Consider the following 25,719-nt stretch of genomic DNA (forward strand, 5'->3'; position numbering starts at 1 on the left):
GTTCTATGTTCTATATCTGCTCACACCCAGTCCTTCTCCCACGCCCTCCGCTCAAGCCTGCTGCTCCCCAAGCCCAAACATGCCAATCGAGTTCTTCCACGCCGCCTCCACGACATCCTCGACGGGAATATCCTTAATACGCGCAATGACATGGGCTACAAGGGGGATCGTGGCCGGCTCATTGCGGCCCTTGACCATCAAGCCCTTAGCCCACCTCTCCTTCTTAACAGCCTTGGGCGTAGGCGGGGCGTCCTTCAAGAACTTCGCCGACGCGTGCGACGGGCGCATCTCGCACTTTAAGTTCGTCAGCAACCATCTCCGAGAAACACTCGTCAGCAAGAAAAATCGACTTACCCACGGCCCATCCGTCTCAATCTGCAGCCTATCCAACGGGATCTGCCGCACAACCTCGACGTTCTCCTCCGTCTTCAAACTACACCCATTAACGCCAACATGCAGCCCCAACGCGACCAGCCTCTGCATCTCCTCCACCGTCCCCGTAAAACTATGCACCAAGCCGCCCTTGGGCAGCTTCGGGAGCCGCGCACCCAACAACCGTTCAAAGTCCTCGGCCGCAGCGCGCGAGTGCAGGAACAGCGGCAGCTGCAGCTCGACGGCCAAGTCCAGCTGCGCCTCAAAGTACTTGAGCTGCGGCTCCTTCTCCGCGAGGTAAAAGCGGTCGTAGTCGAGGCCGATCTCGCCGAACGCAACCGTCTGGCCCGCGACCTTGGTCGTTTGCGCCAGCTCGCGCAGCGCTGCGAGAAGTGCGTCTGGGCCGCCTGGGTGCGCGTCGAACTGGTTCGCGGAGCAGGGGTGCACGCCTACGGTGGCGTAGCAGAGGCCGGCTGCACTGATACGTCAGCTCTTGCACACTCTCCTGGACAGCGGTAGCCCCCTCTCCTTTTCTCCTCGTCCAAGCTCTTCCTCGTCTTCGTCTTCGAACACAGCTCCCCTCCCCAGAACCAAGATAGACAGATAGGAAAGTAAGAAAAACAGGAAAAGACCACTCACGATGCTCCTTCGCAATGCGAACCGCATGCTCCGACTCCTTCAAATCCGACCCCGTAACCATCATCTTCGCGCACCCCGCCTCCTTCGCGCGCTCCAACACGCCCTCAAAGTCATCCTCATGCGCCTGCTTCCCATGATACACGCCACGGAAAATCGGGTCGCCGAGATTAATTCCAATCTGTGTGAGAGAGAAAGAAAAACGTCAAGTCAGCTCACGTGCGCCGCGCGCTTCTATACAGGACTATGCGCGGACCAACATCGCAGTATTTCAACGTCTTGGCTGGCGTCGACGCCCCCGTGATCCCGCCGCTCGCTATCGAGTCTGCTGCGCTGGCCGCCGCGGCGGCGTCTGTGCTTGCTACTGCGTTCGACATTGTGCTTGTCGTGTAGTGGTGGCTGATGCTTGGTGGTTGGGTCTTGATAGAAGGAGTGACAAAGCAGGGATTGTGTGCAAGGAATTTATATGACGCTCTCGGTGCCGCAGCGGTGGTAGTGAATGCGGATCTGTTTATCGACTTTAACAACTGCGCAAGTGCCCGATGTTGACTCATCGAGAGGTTGCGGTGTCGTGGTCAGCGTAGGAAAGTCTTGACGTCTTCGGCTCGCCTCAAAAACGGCAACCCGGCGTCAGCCCTACGGACGCCAGGGATCGTTCCGGGTAGGTGATTGGTGAGCCACGTGGGTAGGCTAAATCGGATACTATCTTATTCGGTGAAGGTGTGAGTCACTTCAAGTTCACACGCAACGAATACTAGGCAACGAATGGCTACTAGCGCTACCTTCATAGGTCATCATCTACGAAAAAAAAAAAAAAAACAAAGGGAACGGCTGTGGTATCTAGAAACCCCCGAAAATGTCCATCACAACCTGAGCCGCGGGCGCCTGTAACCCCGGAATGAACTGCACCCATGCGCCGTTACCATTGCCATTGCACTTTCCATTCGCCAGTGAAAGCACTGCTCAAGACCGTAAAGCCTCCACTCAGACCATCATACTACGCCTGCGCGAAGTCTTCCTTTCTGACTTCTCGCCCGTGGCAGACACCGTAGACGAGCTCTTCGTGTTTTTGGTGCTCACTTTTCTGTCCTCATTTTCATCTTTGGTATCATTGCTCTCTTTGGACACAGAGTTGATGGACGAGTGTCGGCGTGACGCTCTGACAAGGTCTCTGCTGCTCTTCATAATGGCGTTAGATTCTCTTTCGGCTGGAGAAGAATCGTTAAAGTCGAATATGGCAAGGTCCGCACGATCTCCCGTCTCTGCTTCGAAGGTTACTGCCTTCGAGGGCCTCCTTCGGCTTGAAGAAGACATCAAGTCTTTCATCGCCGTGGCAGACTTGGAAGGCCTTTCATCTGTCCGCTCTGGCTCCTTCTCCTCAGTCTCTTCCTTTTCAGTCGATGGCGCGGTTTTCTTGCTCAAGGGACTACCCGGCTCGGGCCGTGATGCTGCAGGGAGTGACTTCCATGCGGAATTGGGGTCTTCGCTTCTGTCCTTCTTGATGACGACCGTCCGCATCGGGTTTGCTGTTGAAGGAGCCGACTTCCCTTCAGAACTCGATGAACGTCTTCCGTCCACAACAGCGTCCGCCATCTCCTTCGTAGGCCTACGCATCTTGCTGACCAGGTTTGGTTCAGCATAGTTGACCTGAGCACGGGCGCGTCTTGCCTGGCGAATACCTACTGGGCCTTCCGAGTTGGCAGCAGCGGCATTTGGGTTCTCGACGGATGGTGTGTCCTTAGGTTCTTCGCGCGCAGAAGGTTCGGTGGATGGGGGAGAGAAGAGATTGAGATCTGCTGGAGTCTTCGGTGGCAGCTCTGCCGGCTCTTGCTCGACTACAATGTCGGCAGTCTCAATGGCGCCATTCATGTTCTCGGGCGGTGCAATAGTGACGGACGTCGACTTTGCCCTCCGCTCGCGGGCACGATTGCGACTGGGATCCTTTCCAGACAACGCACCCTTCTTTGATGGAAGCTTTTCCTCTGTACCGGAAGCCTTTGAAGTCTTCTTAGGCGAAGTGTTGTTGATGCTCTCTGCAAAATTGGTTAACATCGACTTTGATTTAAACAAAACAAAGGCGACGCTTACTAGATCCCAGGGCTTTCCGCTCAGCCGCGACGAGTAGGTCCAACTTACTAGGTTGTCTGACCGAGTTATCCACCGCGGCAACCGCATTTTCTCCCCTCTCAGCCTTACTGCTAGAGCGCCTGCTGAATCTGAATTCATCTCGTAGATCTTGATCTCCTGCCTCAGCACGCAAATCATCGCCGGTGGCACTGAGCTTACGCTTGGTACCTGCCCTCAAATGCTGGTTCTGGTCGGCCTCGTCCTTGGTGTTGGGTTCGCCGTCTTCCTGTGTCGGCTGATAACCGGACATTCTCCTGAGGTCGAGCTTGGTCGAGCTGTCGCGACGCCTCCTTCTCGTCTCGAGGTTGACCGAAAGAGCGGCTGGTATTTCCTCCTCGTCCTGGTGGACCGCATCCGGAAGTTCTTCATCTTTGTCCTCCTCCGCAGGCTTCGGGTCGAACTTGATGGGGTCTTCATCCGCAAAGTGGGCAACGGGTGGTGGGCCAAGGTCAGGCGACTCATTTGAGTCTCCAATTAAAGCTGCGCGGATCTCCTCGGAACTGCAAGGTGTTAGGTAGGAGCGCCATCGGGTTTTGAAAGGAGCTACTTACTTCAACGTCCGACGTGGATAGTACTTATCTTCCCTGATGGTCGGCAGGACCCCCTCCGGCTCTTCCATCTGTTCCTTCATAGATTGTTTCCACTCATAGATTTCACGCGAGCGTGACGGTTCGGTTGCCTCGGATGTCTTTTCGCAGGCGGGCTTTTGGAGCGACCCCAGCTCCGCAACCAGCCCACCGAGCTCTTGTATCTTGGCCTCGAGCTTGTCCTTGACCGAGCCAATATGCCGGACGGCATTGTGGCCTTGGGTGTTCTCTAGCTCATGCTGGAGCTGAATGACTTGTTCGCGGAGGGAAAGGTTCTCTTGCAGCAATCTGTTCTGTTCTGACTCGAGGCCTCGTATGCGGACGGACTGGTTGGAGTTGTTCCTGCAGAAACACCAGGTTAGACGTGCCAATGCAAGTAACAATTGAACATAGCATACTTTGCAAGTTCGCGATTCTGCCTGATGAAGCGTCGCTTCACTGGGGAAGCTATTAGCAGGCGTTGCTGGTTCGAGCGGGGTGTAAACATACAGCTCTCGATGGATTCCGCCGGCTGCGGAACCTCATTGAGTCGCGCCATACGCGCCGAATGAAATAGCGAGTAAAAGCCAATATGAGCGACTGCAAGACCGCGGCTGGTCGTTCAGCGATGCGTCACTGGCCGATAGTTGGGGGGAATGATGCAGTAGCTGGAGCTTGTCGGTTCGAGAAATCTCACCGAGCGTAAACAAGCGATCGCGCCGGCCAACGAGCTTCTCTCCACCCCGCCGGCCTTCTCCATCAACAACACATTATTCTCCGCCCGATCGTCTCTGCCCCCCACCAACCACTGCTACGCAACCCAGCGCAATGGACAAACGCCAGACTATCTCGCGCCCGCTCGCATCCCACCTCCGCCAGCAGTCCATGGGCGCTTCCGCGGGCGGCGCATCCCCCGCCTTGGTTGCGCGCGTGAACGAGAAGAAGGCCGAGCTCGCAAATTTGAAGGAGCTGCAGGCGCTCAGTGCGGGCCTAGCGGACCAAATGGAGACGCTCGAGCAGAAGCTGGGGACCCTCTCAGACGGCACCGAGGCTGTCGCCGCCGTCCTCTCCAACTGGCACAACGTTTTGCGCGCGATCAACATGGCTTCGAGTATGTCCATCTGCGCGCGATTGCGCATGTTTAGAGCAAGCATGGCTGACTATGCTTAGTGAAAATCCCCAAGCCCAAAGAGAACGAGGAGCAAGAAGGCGCAGGCGCAGAGGCTGGAGAAGAAGTCCCTCTGCCGCAGACTCTTGTCCGCATTCCAACTCAACATGCGGAATCTCTTCTGGAGCATACCAAGGCTGCCGAATGAGCACGCTTTCAGCGCGATTTCCATGATCTTGTCAACTACAGGCTACGCGTCACCAGACCCAACCTATGCCGAGCCAAGAGGCGCTTCGAGCGCCATCGTACGCTTGTCACGTCACGACACGAACGGACGCCAACCTTCCGCTTCTAAGCCGTCTCAATGTGCTACCCTCCGTGCTATTCGTTGTTGCATGCAGTCGGGACTGTAGTGTTGCCACAGCTCCGTTCAGAGTACACCATGAAGGAATGGTGGTGCTGTTGATAGCTCGAAGCGGACAGACGGAGCCAAGTATACTTGACCTTTAAACAATCCATGTTGGTCCAATAAGACCGATGGTCTGCAGGCGCTTGAGCTTGTGTTCGGCACGCCTTTTGGGAGAGGGGACTTGAAAGATAGCCCTGGTTGTAGAGTATGAATACGAGGGCATAACTTAATGCAATTTTGATAGGGCCCCGGATAATTTGCCCACCCCTTCTGGATATTCTGCTCACTCCACGTGATCACGTCCGCCGCCGTCAAGAGATATTCACCGTCTAGTGAGATAGGGAACGATACAAGCAGTCCCTATGGAGTACTTCTTGTCTAGCTATAAGCCTGAGTCCTTGATATGAGAGAGAAGGTTTTGGAACGCACAAATTCTACAAATACCTTGACCAAATTCTGTTTTATATTTGCATAAGAATTATTATCTCGTCAAAAGTATATGACTTACTCCTTACCCTCACATACCTATGTGCCCTTATTGTTCTATAAGTACTCTCCTACCCTTATCTCTTCTCCTTGTACCTTATACGGTACTTAGCACTCTTATATGTCCTTAGTGTTATTCGAACAGTTCAATACCTAGTATCGTTTTGCCTTTACATAATTACCTGGCACCTACTAACCGTAGCGTAGCAGCTCATTATAACTACCCAAGGAGCACTCTGTAAGTACAATAGAAGTTGCTTACTATACGGTTAAAGAGTGGGCAGATATCCTGGACGTTTTGGTAGTGAAAACTAGAACACGCTTTCTTCTTCTCCAGACAAACAAGAGACCACCCCCACAAGCCAACCTATTTCCTATAAGCAGACCCGCACGTCAAACTGTTCAGTCTCTTGAGCTCCTTCCTACTCAACTTCTTGGTATCAAACTCGCCCTCCTTCGGCCTAAACCCCTTGGCGTACCACTCCTCAAAATGTTCAAACTCAACCTTGTGATACGGGATTCCCAAATCCCTTGCAACGCGGTCGTTCCACATCTCGAAACTAAGTGCAGAAACGTTATCACGATGCATACCCATTATCTCTGTCTTGCGCTCCTCTTCCCGATCCAATCGCTGCTCCATGCGCTCGTACGCAGCATCATAAAAGGTTCTCTAGTTCTCACCGGGTCGCCCCGTACGTACGCGTCGACCGCCTATCCCTCTCACTGCCGCGATCTTCTCGTACGACAGCTCATAGCCCAGCCGATCGTAGAGGGGCGGCCCATCCGGCCCATTCTCGATAACCTGGTCTTCCAGATCATAGAACTCGTAGTGGTCGTCGCTGTCAGTGCTGTACTCATCATCGTCTTCCTCATCAAGGCCCTCAATGAAGCTCCTCCACGTGCCTTTATCCGCAATCTCGCCGTCCACGTCAACCTTCTCCCTCGCGAGCATGTACGCCGCCATCCAGATATGTAGCGCGGCAATATTGCGGCCGCCATTCGCGCGTTTGAGACGCTTCTGTAGCATATGTGTTTTTGCGCACACGCTCTTGTACTCCTTCAACGTGTGCCTAACCCGTCGCTGCCACCCTGTAGTTTTGGATTTGCCCTTCGGCTCATCTTCCCAATGTAGCCAGCGGTATAACTCCGGCGCGCATATAGGAATTATTTTTGGTTCAAAGAGAGCGAGCATAAGCGCAGCGGTGGAAGCATCGATGCCCTTGAAGCCCAGAGTTTCCATGAAGTCGACGGGGTTATTCTTCCAGTTGTTATGCCATTGCCGGAACGCGAATTCAGATTTCTGTTTGAAGCTGTCATCACCGGCGCTACGCAGTAAGTCGAGCTGTACGGTGCGAAATTGATCACGGTTGCTGAGGTTGGACGTCAGCGCGCGAAGCTTGTTAGGGGTATACATACGCATACTCGTCGGGGTTGATGTTTATCTTCCAGTTTGTAAGCTTCGTCAGCTCCTCTGATGTCATGAACCCGCCTTTGCTACCACCTTTTCCCTTTCTAATTTGCAGGTCTTTTATGAGTTCACCCAGACAATAGTTCTCGAGCACCCTCAACTCCGGTGACATCTGCCTCTCCTGATATCGCGCAACCAATTTGCCAATCTCCAATGGCGTTATCTGTGATGGTGTTAGGTTGGGTATATCAAGTTCGGCGTCAATTTTTGCTTTCCCTCTGGCTCTTTTCGGCTGTACCTGGTCGTCTTTTCCGACGTCAGTAGTGGCGCTCTTCCGCTTGCTTCCGGCCCTCGTTTTGCCTTGGGTAGGGTTTTCAGCACCTTCTGTACTCCATCCTTCCACTTCTTCCGTAACAGGGAGTTCAGAATCATCCCCTACGTAAACACTCTCTTTTCCAAACACATACGCCACTTTCTCAACAGCAAGTGCGTTGAACTCTCCAACGTCTTCTTTTGTCGACTCGATGGAAGACCATCTCTCATTCTCGAATCTCTTCAACTTTTCCACCAAAGACACATACTCTTTTTCCACATACGATATCTTTCTCTCCCATCCCTTTGGCTGACCAGGTTTCGTTTGCTCGTCCCAGTGCAGCCATCGGAACAGCTCGTCAGAGAAGAATGGTGCGTGCTGAGGATCAAGAGTCGAGAGGATCAAAGCTCCAGTTGCAACGCCAACGCCCTTGAGTTTGCAGAGCTCTTTCAGTGCGGCTCGCCAATCTTCGCGGTCGGCCAAGTAAATGCGAAAGGCGCTTCCTGTTGTTTCTTTAACCTCTTGGTCGTCATTCTTGCGGATGAGACTGAGCAACTGCGGACGGAATTGGCCATGCTTGCTACATTGTAGTCAGCTCAACAGTTGCAGTAAGACGTGCTGAATGGTGAATGAATGAGGCATCAAGGCGTTTGACGTACAGCTTCCATTCCATGAGCTTTACGATCTCTTCCTGTGACAGATGAATGTCTTTATTTGCCTTGATACTCTGGGCAAGTTTCTGAGGCAGCTCCTCTGTGCGGAAACTTTCGAGCTCTTTTAGCCCGCCAGGAACGTGCTTTTCATAGCACGCGTAGGCGTCCCAGAAATCAGATGGGGAGATCTCCCATGGCGTTTGCTTGGGCATTTTGGTTGGAGAGCGCAGCTACAAGTGTCAGGCACTAATCAGGAAGAGTAGAGTGCTAGGACATATGAAATACGGCGCCAGGTGCCGATACACCCGCGCGGATTGGGACGGACGGAACGAAGAGGATGCGAAACAATAGGCAATTTTACTCACCCGCCAGTCCCACGATCTATGTGCACTTGTTGATGGGGTGTAGTGTTGTCTGTGGTGAAGTCCGACTGGTGCTATCGCGACATAGGTGGACGCGTTAGTAGCGCGTACAGCAGCAGGGAAGGCGCGACCCGACCACGTCGATGCAATCCGCACCCCAACACCCGAGATTCTACCAAGAGACTTCATGCAAGCCAGAGGTGCACTGCACATAACCGTACCTATGTTGCAAACCGTTGAGCTGTCGTGAAACAAACTAGGTACTACCGTACCCTAAACCGAACCAAAACTCCAGCCCAGTCGTGATACCCCGGCAAAGCGCCATCCTTTAGACTCCAAGCCAGCCACGCTAGCCAACCCCAGGGTATCAAAACGCATACTCCATGAAAGCATAGGTGAAATCGCAAGGACCCTTTGCTCATGCTGCTTAACCCCTTTGCCTTTTCCATCGTCATCATTGTTCATGACTTCTCCGCAATCCTGCCATCTCTCACCACGCCGACGCTCACGCCCGCATCGCCGGCCATCCATCCAGGCATCTTTTCCCCGTCCACTACTCCCTGCTCGACCAGCTGCCTCACTCCAGCGAAAACATGTGAGCCCTGGAAGCTCAGCTTCACGTCGGGCCTCCACTCTGGATCCTCCTGATCCGCTTCCTCGTTTGCTCTCGCTGCGGTCGCTGGGAACGGGTCTTCCATCCGTATATCCAGTCGCTCGAGGCCTTGTCCATCATTCTCTTGGCCTGATGGGCCAAACCGGGCTTGCGCAATGCTCTTGCGCTTTTTCGTCGCCGCGCTGTCTTTGATGTTGCTACCATGCATGCGCTTGATTCCTGCACTGAAAATGCCTTTGTCCGTGTCTGAATCTTTATCCGCACTGGCCCGAGTATTCGACGCACGGCGATTACTCCCTACCGTATCGTAATCCAACGCATCGTGCCCAAAGCTGTTCTCTGCAAATATTGACCAACCTGCCGGTACAGCATTACTGCGGCCCGGACCACGCAGAGAAAGGAGGGTTGAAAGGGAGCGGGATGAGAGGGATGTGGTGGTCAGCGCATAGCGATTATGGGGCTTGGAGAGAGCTTTCGGCACTGCCTATGTTTATGCATCGCGGTCAATCACCTGTTGGGAACGCATGAATGTCTGCTCTACTCACATCGACAACTACCTTCCTCAATTCGCGACCCTCCGAGCCTACAGTCTGCCCCAGATGGGTTGCAAGAGATACGTATACATAGGGCGAGCCATCGGGAAAGACGAAAAAGACTGATTTGGAGCCATCAGAAGTAGCACCGGAAGCATCATGAACCAGGTGAGTGTACGGAGTGTCATGGATGTGCACACGCAGGAGTGAGATGCCGAACGACTTTACGCGCGTGATGTAGTAGTGTGCATTGGTGAGCGGTGCCATCTCGCGCTGCAGATTCAGTACGAATGTCGTCGCGTGAAAGCGCGGCAGGTTTGCGGACGCGCTATCGTCAATAATCTCGGTGCCGTCGCTTGCAGTCGCAGAGCCCTTGCCGGTAACTCTCGAGAGCTTCAACGCGTTCCAGCGCAATGAGTTTGGGTGGTCGAGAAGGTATCTCGTCTCGGCCATGGCCAACTGGTACAAAGTGACGCCATGCCTCCAGTCGCCCTCGAGGATGCGGTCTGCGACCTCCTGCTTTCCGCCCTTGCGGCCCTTGAGCTCATGGTACGCCTCGCGGATCTCTTCTATGCTCGTCGCGGCCGTGTATGGAGCCTCGTCGTCTTCGTCCTCGTCGACCGAGGTGGCCAGGTAGGGCCGGCAGTAGTCGCGGTTCTTCCGGTCGGTCCATTCGAGAGCCAATTCGATCAGGGACTGGCGCGTGAGGCGTTGGATAGCCTTGGAGACATCTTTGCTGCCAGGCGACAGGCGCAGAGTATGCGACAGCGCGGCGTTGGCGGGTACGGAGAGGGCAGCGTTGCGGGACATGGTGAAAGCTGCTGTTGGCGGTCGAACGTGTTTGGCTCGAGCTACTCGATGTTGTGGAGAGAGCAGCCCTAGCTAGGCCGGATACAGCCGGGAGAGCGTTATCGGCAGCGATCGGCGATAACCGGACATCGATTGCTAAGCTTGAAGCCAGTTGCTAAGCCAGATGGCCCACGTGGCTGCCTGAGGCGGCAAGCCTTCCGACTTCGTTGACAGTTAGATGGCTTTTCTTTGACCGCCGACGCCTCCTTTTGCAAAGGGCGGTCTTTTTTTCCCAGCGCAGCGACATCCTTGAAAGGCAAAGAAGGCCGTGTCAAGCCGCGGGGCGATCATCGGCGCTCCTATCGTTAACTTATCCCGATCATGCGAAAGTACCTGCAACGACGCGACGTGCAATCACCAGCTATCTTCACTTCTTGTTCTCCCTTGCTCGCATCCATCTGAAGCCTACTGTCGCCCATCTAGTTATCGCTCCTTGCGGACGAGCGATTCTGCGAGCGACCTGCCTGTGGATGTGGAAGTAGCACCTCCCAACCAAGGCACCGGCACCGGCACCCACACCTCTTTGTCCCACCTCCATCCGTTGCGACATCTTTACGGCACATTCACCTCAGAACGAATTTCCCATAGACCCGCCGGCTGTGCCCCGCAACCGATCGACAGGGCGCGTGAAAGATTAATCAGCCGACGCCTCCGATAAGGCCCGTCATCCCACCTACCTAGGTATTCTCTTCGCATACGACGACAACAACACCGTCCGCCCGCCTCAACATCCGCCGCGCCCGTGCCAGCGCCAGCAACGACGCCTTTCCCAGCGACATCCTAATGTCAGGCTTCGCCGCGGGCCGCAAAGGCCAGAACGTGTCGCAGTACCTACAAGGCCTCAACACCATTCCCACCCGCCGGGATATGGCTGCCCAAGACAACCTCGGTTTTGACGAAGACCTCTCTCTCTTCACTAACACCGAGTTCTTCGACTTTGACATTGGTACCGAGATTCCAGCGGCTTCTTTCGACTACGACGCAACGAACGAGCAGCAGGCAAGACGCCGTAACGCCTCCGTGTCGTACAACCAAGCAGCCAACCCTGTCGAGTTTCCTCTTAACGGTGAGTGTCTCACGACTTTTTCTTGTTGCATTTTTTGCGTTCTTGGCGTTTGCCGTTGGCAATTGTCCCATGTCCCCTTGTCTTTCAGTCGTTTGTCACGTTCTGCGCAAATCTCTGCAATTCCGCCATTTCGTTCAATTGTTCGCTTTCCCCCGGCTCTGAATCCACACCAATGGATTTTAATTCCGGCTTTGGATTGATCTGGCCACGCTACGGACCACTTAAGCCGAGTCGCGCCGCGGGACCATGCAAGATCCTAGACTGCATGTATGCGTGGGGGTAGGAATACCGAAGCACGCCATTGCCCGTGATCGTGATCGTCCTGAGTGTCCGAGCTGCCAACACCATCGACATGTCTCAAGTCTTGCGTTCTATACACTATTCAAAAATTCATTTGTACTAATGGGGTTTCAAGGCGACTTTCAAGGCCTCGACTTTTCATTCCCTGTTGGCGTCCCGGAACCCAACTTCCACCAGCAGAACCCGTACCCGGCCCAACGCCAGCCTGGTACCAGTAGCTCGTCCCCGCTCGCTGCGACCTCGCCAGTATCTGCCACCACCGGCAACAAGCGCAAGCTTGATGCCCTCACTACCACTCCTGGCCCCGCAACCGCCCAGTCCGTCGAGGACATGTCGCGCTATGCAGCCGAAGAAGACAAGCGCCGCCGCAACACGGCCGCATCTGCCCGGTTCCGCGTCAAGAAGAAGCAGCGTGAGCAGCAGCTCGAGAAGACGGCCAAGGAGATGACGGACAAAGTCTCGACGCTCGAGTCGCGCATCGCCCAGCTCGAGATGGAGAACAAGTGGCTCAAGGGCCTTATTACCGAGAAGAACGACGGCAAGGGCGTCGGCGACATGGCAAACCTTTACAAGAAAACGATCGGCACCACCGACAAGGACGAGCGGAGTAACGGCGAGCGCACCGATGGCGTCGGTACCAAGTCGGACAAGGCTTAAATTGGAAACGTCATTTTGATTTTGCCTTCTTCCTGCGTTTTCGCGTTTACTTTTGTTCTTGTTGGTGGTGGCAGCATATCTCGGTTCTTTGTTTAGTCCCCATTGCGCATAACCACATACGGACGGGCGGGATATTTCTTTGGCAGGGATGAAGGGGAGGTTAAATCTTTAACGTCGGGAGGGTTGCTGCTAGCGATGATAAGGGATCGACGACAATCTTCTGAGTTTACGCACGCACATGGTCACCTCAAACACGCACACACGGCACGCCAACTTGGACCAGCCGGGTGCCGGGGTGGTGGTGATGACTTTGTCCGTCTAAGACAGCCGCGCACGCCTCGCAGCCTTCCGGGTTGGCGGCTTGTTTAGCATCGATGAGAAATGGACTTTCTACAACAGTGTGCGTGTCCACTCATAGCTACTGGTGCTACTTTCTATCTATCAATGACGTCGTAGTGGTGGTGGTTGTGGTAGCCTCCGTTTGCAAATGCGCACCAAAAGGCACCGCCGCATTCATCGACGACGACGACGGACGCGAACGCCCGCCGCCATCACGGCGGCCGCCACGGGCACACCTCGTCTTCCTCGTCCTTGTCCGTCTTTCTTCCTTCCGTCTTTCTCCCCTCGTTTCTGCAAGCGCTCGGACGAGGCCGGAAGGGGGTCCGTAAGGGTTTGGTAAGCTCGCAATAACGCGCAGGACCCACACATATTGGTGGGAGCCGCCGCACAAAAAGGGCGCCAGAGGCGATGACGCCATCGGCGCCCAATGATCGAGACGCGCGGGCTGCGCGTGGCCCCCGCTGGGCTGCTGGGACGGGGCCTGTTTTGTGGGTGTGCGTGTGCGTGCGAGGTGGGTGGGACGGGGACGAGGCACGGCGGGCTCGCGGATGCGGGTTCGTGGTGCTGGATTGGATTGGATTGGATTGGACTGGACTGGGCTGGGCTGTGGGCTTTGGGCTGGGTGTGTGTGGGTAAGGCTTTTGCGAGGCACGCGACTGCTGGGCGGCCCGGGGAGGCGGTTCGGTGCTTGTGTGTGAGAGAGGCACTCGTATTGATGAGTGACGATTGGGGTGTAAGCTTTGGTGCCGCGTGAGGGGGCGTTGTGCGTTGATGCGGCGGGAGTGCGAGGTAACTATGGAGGCTGCTGCTGCTGCTGTTGCGTGCTATTGCGTTACCCATGGTAGGAGTACCTGGCTTTCGTCTGTCCGTCTGTCTGTCTCATTGTTTGACTGTCCGAGCGTCTGTTCTTCACTCATTCACTCGTTCATTCATGCGTGCTCCGCGGCATATATGCCCACGAGTAAGAAGATCTTCCTTCCCTACGGAGCCAGCCTCTCATCCCCTGCCATACTACCACATACTACCATATCCCCCTCCGTTAGGAGTAGGTTAGGACCCTTCCTCCTTCCTCCACTCTCCGTCCTCCGTCCTCCATCCTCCGTCCTGCTCCACCCCCTTCCCCCTTTCCGGCCTCAGCCGCCACGAACAAAGTCCACGACGTCGAGGACGACGTACACCGATGACGACCAGAGCAGCTCGCTTGCCTGCTGCCCCAGCACTGGCCGCCGCGTGTGCCCCTGTCTGCGTGCCGACTGACGTATGTTTATGCGTTGCGGCCGCTGCCAATGCCGCCCCGCTGCGTCTAGGCTAGGCCCGCGCTGCGGACGCGCGGTGATCGACGAGGGGCGGAGGTGGCCTAGGCCGGCGGCGGTGGCGGTGGTGGTGCTTAGGAGAGGAGAGGGAGTGAGGGGTGTTGGTGTAGTGGGCAGAGGAGGGATAGAGGTGGTGGTTGCTGTGGTTGGGTTAGGGACTGCTGCTGTAACTGACTAGAGCTGGCGGCTAGAAGGTTAAGGAGTGTGAGTATGATGGTGATGGCAGTAGTCGTGGTTGTGGGCGGCGGATAGAGCGCGTATACCTTGCTTATACACAGCAGTCTCGAGCGCCACAACTACCAGACGGCAGCAGCGGCTATGGCATCACAGGCCTGTCCTAGGGGCACCACAAGTACGGTACTCCACGGGTCCGGACTGTCAACTACCCCTCCCAGACCCAGGAACAGCCACTGTGCTAGGCCGGGCCGCGTGAGACGGATACAAGCTATGTGCCGGGCCTGCTGTCCAGACACTCTGGTTGGACACGATAACCGCACCATCTCGAGCGGTTGAAAGAAGGAGACTGCACGCCAGGCACCGGGGCCTAGAGCACAAAGTCGTTGCTGAACAGCCCGTACCAAATGCACTAGACGCATGCCCTCCCCGTGCGCAGCAAGACGTCCCCACATCTGGGATAGGTTTAGAGAATCCGGGGAAGTCGTGTCGATGTCCTATCTGAGTAAGTCTTGAATGCCGTGGTCAAAGCGCTGTAAGGTATTACTTATTGTCGAGACGTGATTCGACGGGAGTGGTGCTGTGGTGCGTTGGCCTAGTTCTGTTTCAATGGGCTGTTACAGATCCATCAAGCCTGTATCGACTGTTAGTCTTCTGTTGGGCAGAGTTCATCTAAACATGCTGAGATAGCGTCCAGGAACATGTGGCGACCTTTGTCCGGGCGTAAGTCAATGATCGCAGCTACGGAGTACTTTGCAACTGTCCGAACCGTTCATATCTACTTCGATTGTATTTCGACACACGCTTTTCTCGTCGGGCCTTTTTGTTGATTTTCAGTAATGCGTACAAGGACTCCACGGTTTCGACAAAAGAAAAAGGAAAGTTCGATGGTATATCAGACAGTGCTCCAATTTGTACAATGAAGCCAGACGCATCGGCCGAAAAAGAGATCTACGCCATAATACTCATGCCATACCAGCCGCTGTGCAGCCGCCATCCAATAGCCAATTTACTTCCTGTACCACATGCGGGTGATCTGTTTCGACGTCAGCCAGTGCTCCAATGCAAGATGTTCAAAAATCTCAGGTCGTAAACATACCTTGGTGTGCCTCATCTTCTTCTGCAGTTGGAAAATGCCGTACATCAGCGCCTCGGACGTGGGCGGGCAGCCGGGGACGTAAATGTCAACGGGCACGATCCTGTCGCAGCCGCGCGTGACCGAGTAGCTGTAGTGGTAGTAGCCGCCGCCGTTGGCGCACGAGCCCATGGAGATGACCCAACGCGGGTCGGGCATCTGGTCGTAGACCTGGCGCAGAGCGGGGGCCATCTTGTTGGTGAGAGTGCCGGCGACAATCATGACGTCGGATTGGCGGGGCGAGGCACGGAAAATGATACCGAGACGGTCCTGATCGTAGCGCGGCGTCGACAGGTGCATCATTTCGATGGCGCAGCATGCCAGACCGAACGTCATGGGCCAGAGGGAGCCCTGGCGCGCCCAGTTGGCGATTTGGTCGAGCGTCGTGCTGCACGCTCTTGGTCAGCTACTACTGTCCGGTTTGTTGCCATCTCCCACCCCGCATCCCTGGAATGCCTGTCTCGGCGAGCAGGACTCATTCCTTTCGCGGCAGCCGTGGTGTAGGGCAGACATACAGCGCGTATTGCACGACACCCTTCTTTCCCTCCTGGCTCGGGAGCGGCACCTCACGGCGCTCCTTCTTCATGGGCAGCGGCGCGCCCGGGCCGTCGGCGATGAGGCCGGGCCTCTGCATCGGGGTGGCGCTGGTCTTGCTCGAGCTCGAGATCCAGGCAGCGGGGGCGGCGCGGAAGGGCGTGAGCGCGGTGGCGGGCTTGACTGATGGAGACGGGAGCGCGTCAGTATGGCCGGACAGCGGGGAGCAATGGCTTGCTCGTCGAACGGAAGCGCCTCACCTCTGAGAGCCATTGAAGCTGCGGATCGAGTGGTCGACAACATGGTGGATCTTCTCTACGGCGGATGGACCGGGGTATGGAGAAGAAAGGGCGGAGTGGAGAGGGTCGGGCGAGAGTAGATGGCGGGTGGCGGACGGCCTGCGCTGGAACGACGTCTTCGATGAGGTCCCAAGATGAGATGGAGGGCGCGCATTGGCCTCGCTTACGGTATTATTCGAGCTCTGTTACGAAATGCAGATAGCTTCGATCTGATTTGATCGGGGCTTGTCCGTGGATTCGCCGACACCCAACTCCGTCCTCGCCGAACCCAGCAACCCACCCGTAAACAACTTGTCTTTCCGAGGAGCACCGTCCTCGGTCGTATGTAAATCAATCATAAGCATGGCAGGCCGCGTGCCCTCGATCGCCTGCATAGGCATTATCGGGAAACATGTATGTCGAGGCCGTCTCCTATCCACCGCAAGACCACGTCCCGCCGATAACTTCCCCAGAACAATCCTCTCCACATCTCCCTCTTCCCGCCCGAGGCCCGCGCTCCCCTTGAATTCTCCTTTCTTCTCTCCTCGTCCCTCGACATCTTCGAGGCTCGCCTGCCGCACAAGACGGCCGACCAGGACTTCGGTTTGCTGCAGGCCGTCGATGAGCGCCTGGCCATGTACGGCTGGATGACCAACACGGGCGTCAAGTTCGTTATCATCGTCGACATGGAGGGCCGCTCGGCCACGAGCTCCGACGCCAAGGTCACGGCCGCCGTAGGCCTACGGGATGCCGATGTGAAGCCGGTATGTCACTTTGCGTTGGTTTCGTCCCTGTTCTCGTATTGACGACGAAGTAGGCTTTCAGAGCGTTGCAGACGGCCTATATCGGTCTGATGCGTAACCCGTTCTATGACCCGGATCAGCATTCGCCTCTAACGGCAAATGCGGCGCAATCAGTTGGCTCTACCCAGATCACGAGCAGACGCTTTATTGACGAAGTGAAGAGAATCGGGGAGGGTTGGGCACCGGGCGTCTCCAATCTTTAAGTTAATCAAGTCCCAATCACGATAATAGCCTAAGTAGAATCCTTCGAACTAGACATCATAGCATTGCCCAGGGAACTATGGCCCTGTTGTCGACCATCTTATGAAACGGCCGTAAATCTGGTAGTTTGGATCTATGCGTTTGGCTTTATACTTTCATCTTGGCGAAAGATCTTAGAGTGCCAGTTCTCGATGCATAGCTTTGGGTGCGTCATGTGTGTCCAACGCAAACATAGCTCAACGGTGAATGAGGACGAAAGAGCTCATAGGTAACGCTGGGTATCTATAGCCGTGACAATGTTCTCAAAGAGGACAGCTCTACAGCTTGGACTTCACTTCGCTGTGGGCGCTGGCTTCACGGTTGAGCGTGACTGCGCCGGTGTTCTCTCCTTCGCCGAAGAAAATGACTTGGACCGTGAGATCATCCCTGTTACTATGTCAACTCACTGCAGTCTCTATCGACAAGAGGTAAAAGGTAGCTTACCTGTACCGTCTCGAGTAAGGGCTTGGCAGCGTCAGCAGCGCGCAAAGCTGATCTTGGTCTTTGCCGCCAAGCGCATTGCGCACCAGATGCGTGGCAACATTCTTATCTTCCACCACAAACCTCTCGTTCTCCTTTGCGGTGACGCCCCACTGCTGTTGTCTGATGGGCGCCCTCTGGCCGCTCTGGTCAACACTGGCACCATTCTTCTCGATTGGCAGGCCCTTCTGTTGGCCGAACCAGCCCTTTAACCAGGCGTTGGCAGTGCTTTGACCCTTCTTGGCTTCAGCCTGAGCATCCAACCATTGACCCACCAACCCGACAACCTCTTCGTTCGTAAGCATTTCCCATAGTCCGTCGGTAGCCATGACGACAAAGTCGCCCTTTTGGGGCTCGACCTTAGTAGTCGTGACGATGGGCTCGGCGGTAACGTAAGGAGGAGTCTTGAGAAGGGCTGGAGGAGTACGGCCAAAGTAAATCTCTTTGATTTTCTTCTGTGTCTCTATGCTCCACTTGTAGACGGCATCGCCAAAGGCTCTAGAGGGTTCCAGGCCGCCGAGAATGCGACCGTTTCTGGTCACATACGGTTCATCAGGGTGCTCCTTGCGGAGACGTGCCGCTTCTTCCTCGTTGCTGCCCGTCTGATCGGTCGAAAGGGCAGTGGCGGACCAGTTCCCGCTTGATGTCCTTCTGCCAAGCACGGCACGTGAATCACCGGTGCATGCGACCCGGAGAAGCTTGGAGTTGCTGTCGTAGAACGAAAGCAGACCGCAAGATCCAGCCAACGCGGGAGCCAGTAACTCTGCAGCAACACGCTTTGACTGTGCTTTCATGACTTTCTGAACCGATTCGTTTACGATTTCATTATCCAGACGAAGGAAACCGGCCTTAATGGCTTTGTCGATGGACTCGGACGTGGGGAGCTTGACCGCGGGGTCGGCGACGGCAGATTTGTACGTAGAGTTGAGCTCACGAGCAACGAAGGAAATGAGCGAATTACGGAGTTTGGCAGAAGTGATCCAACCGCTATAGGCAGTGTGTGAGCGACAGTATTCGCTTTAAAGTCGTGGGTGGTCGACTTACCTGTGGCCATCAAAGACACCCCAGAACATCCAGTCGCTGTTCGCAGATCCATCCTCTGTCGAAGCTACGCTCTGCGGAACTTCGATGATCTTCTCCGCGTGATCGTCCTCGATTGGGTCATTGCTGGGTATCTGCACGATATCGTAGCGAACGACACCTTTGCCCCTGCCCACGAGCCAGGACTCTTCATTCCTCCTCAGCTTTGATGTAGCCTGCTCTGGGGTCAGCATCTCGAGGACTTTGCGTCCGTAGTCGTCGGTGTCTTTTGCAATGGGCGCGTCGCCGCGTATGGTACCACTGAAGATACTGTCGGGCGTGGCGACCAAGACACGACGGGTGGACTCGGTCAACTGGTCCGCCGATGGCCCCTCTGGGTTTGCAGTGCTAACTACACTGGACGAGGTCAGGCCTCTAGTTTGCCCGCCGGAAACTGAGGCGGAAGACTTGGGAGAGGCCCCGTCAACAGGATTGTCCGAGTCTCCCTGGAGAGCGTAGTAGGCGCCCGTGGCGACAGCGGTCGATACCAGCGCGTATCCAAAGCTCCGTAGATGCATTGAGGAGTGTAATACCTGGGATGATGCACGCCCAGTCCGCGATGAGAATGCTCGAGCACCTAGTACATGGCTGGAGCCAACGGAGGTGCCAGGCCGCGCACGAGCGAATTTACGAAGGGCCGGGCGGCGGAGCGTTCGACAGGCTTGGATAGCTGCCCGACGCATTTGGACTGTGTCTGACCGACTGTTGGACTCCTGGGATGTCAGAAGTAGATGGGGATGGCGGTTGATGCGCGGCTCAAGCTGGTCCGCGGCCGTTCCGTGTTTCTGATCGCCCGCTGATCCGGGCGCGAGCACCCCGCGTCATAGGTTGCTTTTGCGCTTTGTGTGGCGCGCAGTTGACACCCCACCAAATCTTCTCTCTTTCCGTCAAACTTTCTCATTTCCCACGCCGACATGTCTGCTCGTGCTTTGCGAAAGGCTCAGCGTGAGCTAGAGGAGAAACGACAGCAGGAGCTGGCTGCGCAACGTGCGGAAGAGGAGGAAGACTCAGAAGAAGAGCTATCCTCCAGGCCGCAGGCGAAGCCCAGCTTGTTTGCGATGCTAGGAGGTGACGACGATGATGATGACGAGGAGCAGGATGAAGCAGAGGAAGCTCTCGCTGCTCGCGAAGAGAGCGAAGAAGAGCCCGCCACCACACCGCAACCCAAGGCAACAAGCGCGAAGCGCAAGAAGAAGAAGAAGAAGGGCAAAGGCGCTGCCAAATCCGCAAACGAAACACCTACCCGCGACTATACCGAGACCTCCCAGCTCGACGAAATCGACATTGCTTTGCGCTCCCTCAACGTCACCAAACCCGGCGGCGACGCGAAGCCGACAGAGGAAAGCTCCTTGGACCCGTCCGTCCACGAACTATACAAGCTCTTGTCCATCGATTCGCAAAGCCTGCATGCTGCGAACGAGATGCGCCGTCTCTTTGGGCGAGCGGCTTTAGAAAGAGATGATGACGAAGCTGCTCCGGGCGGGCGGCGAGGCAGAGGTGCACAGCAGATGGGACTGGCTGGCGCCGTGGCGGGCCGCAACATGCCCGGAGGTCGCGGTTTGGCTTCTCTGGGCTTGCGGCGGAACCTCTTTATACAGGGCAAGGAGGAGTGGCCCCGGGCTACAGCAGGCGGTCTCGGCATGGAGATCGTAGAGAAACGCGCAGACGGCACAGTGGAATATAGGTTCGTGCACAATGGAGCATATCAAGATGTGCAAAGGCAATTTGAGTCTTGCGTGGCCTCTATGGACCCAAATCGCATGGTCCAGCTGCTTCAATTCAATCGTAAGGATCAATTTGAGAAACAGCATGGAATTACTTCTCGCTAACTCATTGCAGCATACCATATTTCAACCTTGCTTCAAGTATCCGAAATCGCGAAACAAGAGCGGGATCACGCGACTTCGGGAGACCTTCTCGAAAGAGCTCTCTTCTCATTTGGCAGAGCGGTTCACTCAACTTTCTCGAACAATCTCACTCAAGGCAAAGCTCGATTCGACTTCCGGAGACCAGAGAACCGCGAGTTCTGGCTCGCTGCATGGCGCTACGTCAGCAACCTTGGAATGCGAGCAACGTGGCGTACCGTGTATGAGTGGGCTAAGCTTTTGCTGAGCCTTGACCCAGAAAATGACCCATTCTGCGTCCGACTGGTCATCGATCAATTCGCTTTCCGTGGACGCTCTCAGCAAGATTTCATCAACCTTGCAGAGAGCGAGTTCTTCAAGACCCGATGGCAACACTTGCCGAATGTTCAGATGACCCTGGGTCTGGCATACGTGCAGACGGGCAACCGCAGCAAGGGGCAGCAGAAGCTATTTACGGCCATTGGCCGCTACCCTTGGGTAGCTGCCCGCCTGTTCCAAGAGTTGGAGTTGAACGACACACCACCAGGCATCTGGGGGAAGCAACCACGCACGCCGTACGAAAACCTCGTCACGGAACTCTACGTCGTTCGAGCAAAAGACGTTTGGAACACGCCAGAGGCTAAGAACTTGCTCGTCGAAGTTGCTTCAGCTGTTCAACCATCAGCGGCGGCAGCGGTCGAAGCGGATCATCCTATTACGAGAGACGTCGCTCGTCATACCATTCTCACGGACAACCCAACATTAATTAGTCTCGTCCCAAGATCGTTGACGTCAAAGGTCGCGTCAGCGTCCGATCCTCTACCCCCTGAAGATAATATGGCATCCTACGATCCCAGCCCTAGGGCAGCAAATCCTCGTCGTGCGGCCCAGAACGAGGCTGAGATAAGACGGGAGTACAGCACGCTACGAACCTTTTTCCAGAGCATAATGCCCTGGTTCCGGCCTGATGCGCCAGAGGGCGGTGCGGCTGAGGCAGCTGAAATGCCCACCGAGGAAGAAGTGGAAAGGCGCATTGTGGAGTCGGGGATCCCGTTTCAGGAATTTTGGGAGAGGACCGAGAGGTTTGCGCAGCTGCAGAACGCAATCGACGTGATTGACGGCATGGAACGCGCACCGGCCGAGCTGCCGGACCTGGAGACGATGCAGGCGCAGAGTCTGGCCGAAGCTGAAGCTGAAGCTGAAGCTGAGGGCGGGGGCGGAGATACAGCTCGGGACGATCGGGAGCAAGAGCACTGAGAGTCTGAGGCTTGGAGGAGTGCTTGGGACGCTGAGTGGTGTCGTACATAGGGATTTTCACATGGCAATCAGCGTGTCGCGACGATTGTTTGAAGCCACAAGCCACACAAGTTTTAGAGAGCGTCCGCGGTTAGGCCGGCCGTGGCAGGGGTCTTGCTGGCGAGAGGCAGACCCTTGTCAAAACACCTGTAATCCATATCCATTGCCTTCCGCCCGCCTGACGTCGCTCATTCCTGCCGCGTCAGACACGATGATGGGCTTGACAAGTCACACGTAGATTCGCGATAACCGTTGCCACAACCTGCGACACGCCACCCGCGCTTCCGCACGCACGCCCGCCCGTTTGTTTGTATCGCCGTTGCCTCTGAGCAGGGGCTCCACATTCCCAGCTCTCTACTTCTCATTACCACCGGCCACAACTCCGCTGTAGGTGCTTCCCTTCGCAGTCCCTTGCTCTTCCCTCTTGCACCCCCACTCTCCTCGAAAAATGCAGTCGCGCGATCACAACCCCGCCGTCTACTGCACCCTCACGTCGGCCGCAATGAAGGTCAAGGGCCAAGGTCTCCGCAGGCGGCTAACATGGAACGGCAAGACAATGCGCGCCCAACTCGCTCAGCGCGCCACCCGCATGCGCAGCACCTCCCTCAGTGCCGTGCCTCCCCCTCGCTCTTCCGCCGAATATGACCATGAACTCGCCAAGATAGCCGCCAGCGTCCTCTACCGCACGCCTATTCCCTCCGAATCCGAACTCCCCATCTACATCCTGAACGCCGCCGCGCTGCCCGACGTCGAAGAGGCCGACTTTGATGCCTTGCTGCCGTACGTACTCGCAAGACTACCGGGTGAGGAAGAGCTCTTGAGCGGAACCGAGTATGAGGTCATCTTCTTCGCAGGCGGCGACGCAGAGCGCGCGGCCGGTGTGAAGAAGAACAGACCTGGGTGGGGTTGGTTCATCCAGGCGTACCATGTCCTGAGCAGAGCCATGCGAAAGAGGCTTCAGAAGCTCTACATTGTTCATGAGAGGAGTTGGGTACGGATCCTGGTGGAAATGTTCTCGACTATTGTTAGCCCGAAGTTCCGGAGAAAGATTGTCCATGGTAAGTGCCCCTGGTCCTGTGGAAAGAAGGTTGCGAGCACTGCGAGCGAAGGCTTCCTGCCGCAAAGCAGGGAAAAGACATAGACCCTGAATGGGTGGGGGCCCAGATGCCCACCCGTCCTACGATTAACTCCCCGTAGCTTTCGCTTGCGTTGACATCACAGTAGTGCTTTACTGGATCAAAGCTAACTAACCACGACAGTCTCTACACTCTCTCAGCTCGCCCTGCACCTGCCCATCGAGGACCTGCTGATACCACCATCCGCTTACCTCCATGACAGGCGCTTGTTGTCTGACATCTACGCACCGTATGCCAGTGGCCGAAGAGCTTTCGGTGTGCGACAGCCCCTTCCCATGAATGCGCAAGGGGAGACAAGGCTGCCCCGCGTGTTGCGTGAGACGACCAATTTCCTGCTTCTGGATCCAAACATCAAAACAGAAGGTCTTTTCAGGATACCACCCCATAGTCGTCTGAAGGAGATTCTTAAAGAGGCGTACGACCGCAGCCAAAAGTTCATTATCTGGAAGGAGAACGGTTTGACTCTGCCCGTTCCAGCCTACAAAAGCGCGCAGGACATGCAAGCGATCATTGATGAAGTTGACCACAAAGACGCTTATGGTGTCTATCTGGCAGCCGGCTTGATCAAGACGTGGTACGCAGAGCTGCGACAGCCGATCTTCCCCCAAACTTCCTACAAGGAACTGAGAGCCCACTTCGGCAACCCTGAAGATCTTCCGACGACGGAGCAATTGGCAGAACTTTTTTCGCCGACTTCTGAGTGGTCACCTATACCGGTGATATCACGCGAGATCTTGGTGCGGCATCTTCTGCCGCTCTTGAGCATCATCTCAGAGCATGAAGAAGAGAACAGGATGAGTGCCGAGAACCTGGCCGTATGTTTCGCGCCGACGCTTCTCCACGGGCCAGACCAGATAGAAGATGCCAAGGTATCTTCAATCGTGAGGCGTATCTTAACCGAAGCGGTGGAGCTCTGGTCGGAAGAGCTCCGTGCGGCCTGCGGCGTGGACGCGAGTGCCTTTGGACGTGAGTTGCGTGCCCCTGCGGACCCGCGGGACTACGAAGATCCTCTGGAGACTACCCGTAGACCCGCCTCCAGTTCGTCCGATTGGGGCATCGGCTCTCCTTCCGAGGAGGACGCGGGGTTTGCAGACTCTGAGAAGCAGTTTACCGGTATTCTGTTGGAGGACAACGAAAATGGGCGCGATGCGCCGCCAGCCCTGCCTCCTCGACCCTCGTTGTCGGGGCCTAGTCAGGAGAGTCCCGTGAGTTCGGCAGTCAGCGAAACCCCAGAATCCGCACTTAGAAGAAAACCAGCGCCCTCAGTCACCATCCCACCCCACTACTCATCCATTCTAGCCGACGAAGCCGCCGGTCGTCCGGTGGCGACCGATTCACCACTTACGTACGCCGCGACGACCGATGGTTTTGGCCCTGCCCGCAGGTCAGGGTGGAGCGTGGATGAGAAGAAAGAGGATAAATCGAGAGCCAAAGGTTCGACTACTAACGTTCCTCATATTATTGTCCCTCAGCGCAATACCCTGACCGCGGAGCAGATTGGTGAGCCGAAAGGCGCCCCCTCTCCCGAGTCTGTTGCACCGACGCAACAGCAGCAGCAGCAGCAGCAGCAAACCTTTTCAGATAGACGGCCGTCGCAGAGTAGCAGGATCGCAGGACCGCCTCAGCTCGCGGATTTGATCGGCGCGTCCATCCATCGCAAACCGGTGCACTCGGGCACGTCGAGGCCGGGGTCGAGTGACTCGAATAGTAGAGCTAGAGAGTCCCCTATCAAGATGGAATCTCCCAGTCTGATGAGTCCCATGAGCATTGGATTTGACAACAACAGCCGCCGTCCCTCCCTTTCCCCTCAAGACGCTGAATTCCGCAAGCCCGATCAGCCTGCCTCGTCTTCGCGTCGCCCTTCACTAGACAGCAGCGGCATCGCCTCGCCAGGTTCAGAATACACGCCCGCAGGAAACAGCCGCCCGCGCGGCCCGACGATCGCGTCACTCGCGCGCCCCGTGCTGCCCACGACAACACCCTCGCCCAACAACATCCCGCCCGGCGCGCCACCGAACCGCGCCGCGACAATGGCGGCCAGCGAGGTCGCGGTGCCAAAGGTTAAAACCATGTCCGAGAACCTGCTGAAGCGGATGCCGAGCTTCGAGCCGCCGCCGATTCCAAAGGACGACAAGGGCGTGAGCAGGTTGGATTTGAAAAAGAAGAGCGTGGATGATTTGAGGAGGCTGTACGAGGATCGAACGGGGACGGCGAAGAAGCTGGTTAGGCTGGGGAACGAGAAGCAGGCTGGTACGCTGTGAGGGGCTTGTTGCTGTTGCTGCTGCTGCTGCTGCTGCTGCTGTCGTTGTTGTTGGTGCTGGTTCTTTGGGCTTTGGGTTATTGTTTCCGTTCATGCTTGACGAGTCTCTTTTTCGGTGGGAGGTTGCTTTGCTTCTTTTCTTTGCGCATTTATTATTGATACCTCAATTTTTGCGAGCTTCGAGACGGCGCGTTCGGTTGTCTTCTCCTTAGGCTTAATAATATTTTTGGTAGAGGCACACATTCTTTGCTTTGTGGTGATGGTGTTTGGAAGCAATAAGGTAGGTAAAGTATGCAGGCTTTGCCGACAACTCCCCAGCCCGTGCAGAACAACCCCGCGTGCCCATCTC

The 25,719-nt window shown here is 55.9% G+C and overlaps 14 protein-coding genes across 14 annotated transcripts; 6 read left to right on the top strand and 8 right to left on the bottom strand.

Moving 5' to 3' along the window:
- K452DRAFT_286799 (uncharacterized protein) lies at positions 1-1,350 on the bottom strand. The gene is made up of 3 exons (XM_033540366.1): positions 1,012-1,350; positions 355-845; positions 1-294 (listed from the first exon to the last, which is right to left on the bottom strand). The coding sequence occupies exons 1-3, from the start codon at positions 1,073-1,075 to the stop codon at positions 52-54; spliced, it is 798 nt and encodes a 265-aa protein (XP_033398088.1). The 5' UTR covers positions 1,076-1,350; the 3' UTR covers positions 1-51.
- Positions 1,351-1,992: 642 nt separating this feature from the next.
- On the bottom strand, positions 1,993-4,260 carry K452DRAFT_297679 (uncharacterized protein; the record flags this gene model as incomplete). The annotated part of the gene is made up of 5 exons (XM_033542049.1): positions 1,993-3,041; positions 3,097-3,635; positions 3,687-4,064; positions 4,121-4,160; positions 4,212-4,260. 5 exons carry the CDS (start codon positions 4,258-4,260, stop codon positions 1,993-1,995), a joined length of 2,055 nt encoding a protein of 684 aa, XP_033398089.1.
- Positions 4,261-4,490: 230 nt separating this feature from the next.
- Positions 4,491-5,483, top strand: K452DRAFT_318033 (uncharacterized protein). The gene is made up of 2 exons (XM_033544120.1): positions 4,491-4,812; positions 4,872-5,483. The coding sequence occupies exons 1-2, from the start codon at positions 4,530-4,532 to the stop codon at positions 5,015-5,017; spliced, it is 429 nt and encodes a 142-aa protein (XP_033398090.1). The 5' UTR covers positions 4,491-4,529; the 3' UTR covers positions 5,018-5,483.
- A 677-nt stretch (positions 5,484-6,160) lies between these two features.
- Positions 6,161-7,225, bottom strand: K452DRAFT_17749 (uncharacterized protein). The gene has a single exon (XM_033535829.1). The coding sequence runs from the start codon at positions 7,122-7,124 to the stop codon at positions 6,375-6,377; it is 750 nt and encodes a 249-aa protein (XP_033398091.1). The 5' UTR covers positions 7,125-7,225; the 3' UTR covers positions 6,161-6,374.
- Positions 7,105-8,290, bottom strand: K452DRAFT_226785 (uncharacterized protein; the record flags this gene model as incomplete). Its single annotated transcript, XM_033536854.1, has 2 exons — positions 7,105-8,005; positions 8,085-8,290. The coding sequence occupies 2 exons, from the start codon at positions 8,288-8,290 to the stop codon at positions 7,105-7,107; spliced, it is 1,107 nt and encodes a 368-aa protein (XP_033398092.1).
- A 329-nt stretch (positions 8,291-8,619) lies between these two features.
- On the bottom strand, positions 8,620-10,408 carry K452DRAFT_270001 (uncharacterized protein). Its single transcript, XM_033538967.1, has 2 exons — positions 9,599-10,408; positions 8,620-9,537 (listed from the first exon to the last, which is right to left on the bottom strand). Exons 1-2 carry the CDS (start codon positions 10,394-10,396, stop codon positions 8,902-8,904), a joined length of 1,434 nt encoding a protein of 477 aa, XP_033398093.1. The 5' UTR covers positions 10,397-10,408; the 3' UTR covers positions 8,620-8,901.
- Positions 10,409-11,068: 660 nt separating this feature from the next.
- Positions 11,069-12,556, top strand: K452DRAFT_17758 (uncharacterized protein). Its single transcript, XM_033535830.1, has 2 exons — positions 11,069-11,501; positions 11,917-12,556. The coding sequence occupies exons 1-2, from the start codon at positions 11,219-11,221 to the stop codon at positions 12,456-12,458; spliced, it is 825 nt and encodes a 274-aa protein (XP_033398094.1). The 5' UTR covers positions 11,069-11,218; the 3' UTR covers positions 12,459-12,556.
- Positions 12,557-12,899, top strand: K452DRAFT_17759 (uncharacterized protein). The gene has a single exon (XM_033535831.1). The coding sequence runs from the start codon at positions 12,654-12,656 to the stop codon at positions 12,825-12,827; it is 174 nt and encodes a 57-aa protein (XP_033398095.1). The 5' UTR covers positions 12,557-12,653; the 3' UTR covers positions 12,828-12,899.
- K452DRAFT_17760 (uncharacterized protein) lies at positions 12,900-13,737 on the bottom strand. The gene has a single exon (XM_033535832.1). It carries the CDS (start codon positions 13,635-13,637, stop codon positions 12,972-12,974), a length of 666 nt encoding a protein of 221 aa, XP_033398096.1. The 5' UTR covers positions 13,638-13,737; the 3' UTR covers positions 12,900-12,971.
- A 1,290-nt stretch (positions 13,738-15,027) lies between these two features.
- On the bottom strand, positions 15,028-16,353 carry K452DRAFT_270006 (uncharacterized protein). The gene is made up of 4 exons (XM_033538968.1): positions 16,214-16,353; positions 15,935-16,136; positions 15,384-15,807; positions 15,028-15,320 (listed from the first exon to the last, which is right to left on the bottom strand). The coding sequence occupies exons 1-4, from the start codon at positions 16,254-16,256 to the stop codon at positions 15,294-15,296; spliced, it is 696 nt and encodes a 231-aa protein (XP_033398097.1). The 5' UTR covers positions 16,257-16,353; the 3' UTR covers positions 15,028-15,293.
- Positions 16,354-16,498: 145 nt separating this feature from the next.
- On the top strand, positions 16,499-17,237 carry K452DRAFT_318038 (uncharacterized protein; the record flags this gene model as incomplete). Its single annotated transcript, XM_033544121.1, has 3 exons — positions 16,499-16,645; positions 16,705-16,995; positions 17,049-17,237. Exons 1-3 carry the CDS (start codon positions 16,595-16,597, stop codon positions 17,235-17,237), a joined length of 531 nt encoding a protein of 176 aa, XP_033398098.1. The 5' UTR covers positions 16,499-16,594.
- A 315-nt stretch (positions 17,238-17,552) lies between these two features.
- K452DRAFT_226442 (uncharacterized protein) lies at positions 17,553-19,517 on the bottom strand (the record flags this gene model as incomplete). The annotated part of the gene is made up of 3 exons (XM_033536829.1): positions 17,553-17,661; positions 17,719-18,741; positions 18,799-19,517. 3 exons carry the CDS (start codon positions 19,515-19,517, stop codon positions 17,553-17,555), a joined length of 1,851 nt encoding a protein of 616 aa, XP_033398099.1.
- Positions 19,518-19,710: 193 nt separating this feature from the next.
- Positions 19,711-22,086, top strand: K452DRAFT_249064 (uncharacterized protein). Its single transcript, XM_033538123.1, has 2 exons — positions 19,711-20,619; positions 20,674-22,086. The coding sequence occupies exons 1-2, from the start codon at positions 19,749-19,751 to the stop codon at positions 21,933-21,935; spliced, it is 2,133 nt and encodes a 710-aa protein (XP_033398100.1). The 5' UTR covers positions 19,711-19,748; the 3' UTR covers positions 21,936-22,086.
- A 336-nt stretch (positions 22,087-22,422) lies between these two features.
- On the top strand, positions 22,423-25,371 carry K452DRAFT_297688 (uncharacterized protein; the record flags this gene model as incomplete). Its single annotated transcript, XM_033542050.1, has 2 exons — positions 22,423-23,032; positions 23,234-25,371. 2 exons carry the CDS (start codon positions 22,423-22,425, stop codon positions 25,369-25,371), a joined length of 2,748 nt encoding a protein of 915 aa, XP_033398101.1.
- Between the last annotated feature and the right edge of the window lie 348 nt (positions 25,372-25,719).

The sequence above is a fragment of the Aplosporella prunicola genome (assembly GCF_010093885.1).
Source record: "Aplosporella prunicola CBS 121167 unplaced genomic scaffold K452scaffold_11, whole genome shotgun sequence".
In the NCBI taxonomy this organism is placed as follows: domain Eukaryota; kingdom Fungi; phylum Ascomycota; class Dothideomycetes; order Botryosphaeriales; family Aplosporellaceae; genus Aplosporella; species Aplosporella prunicola.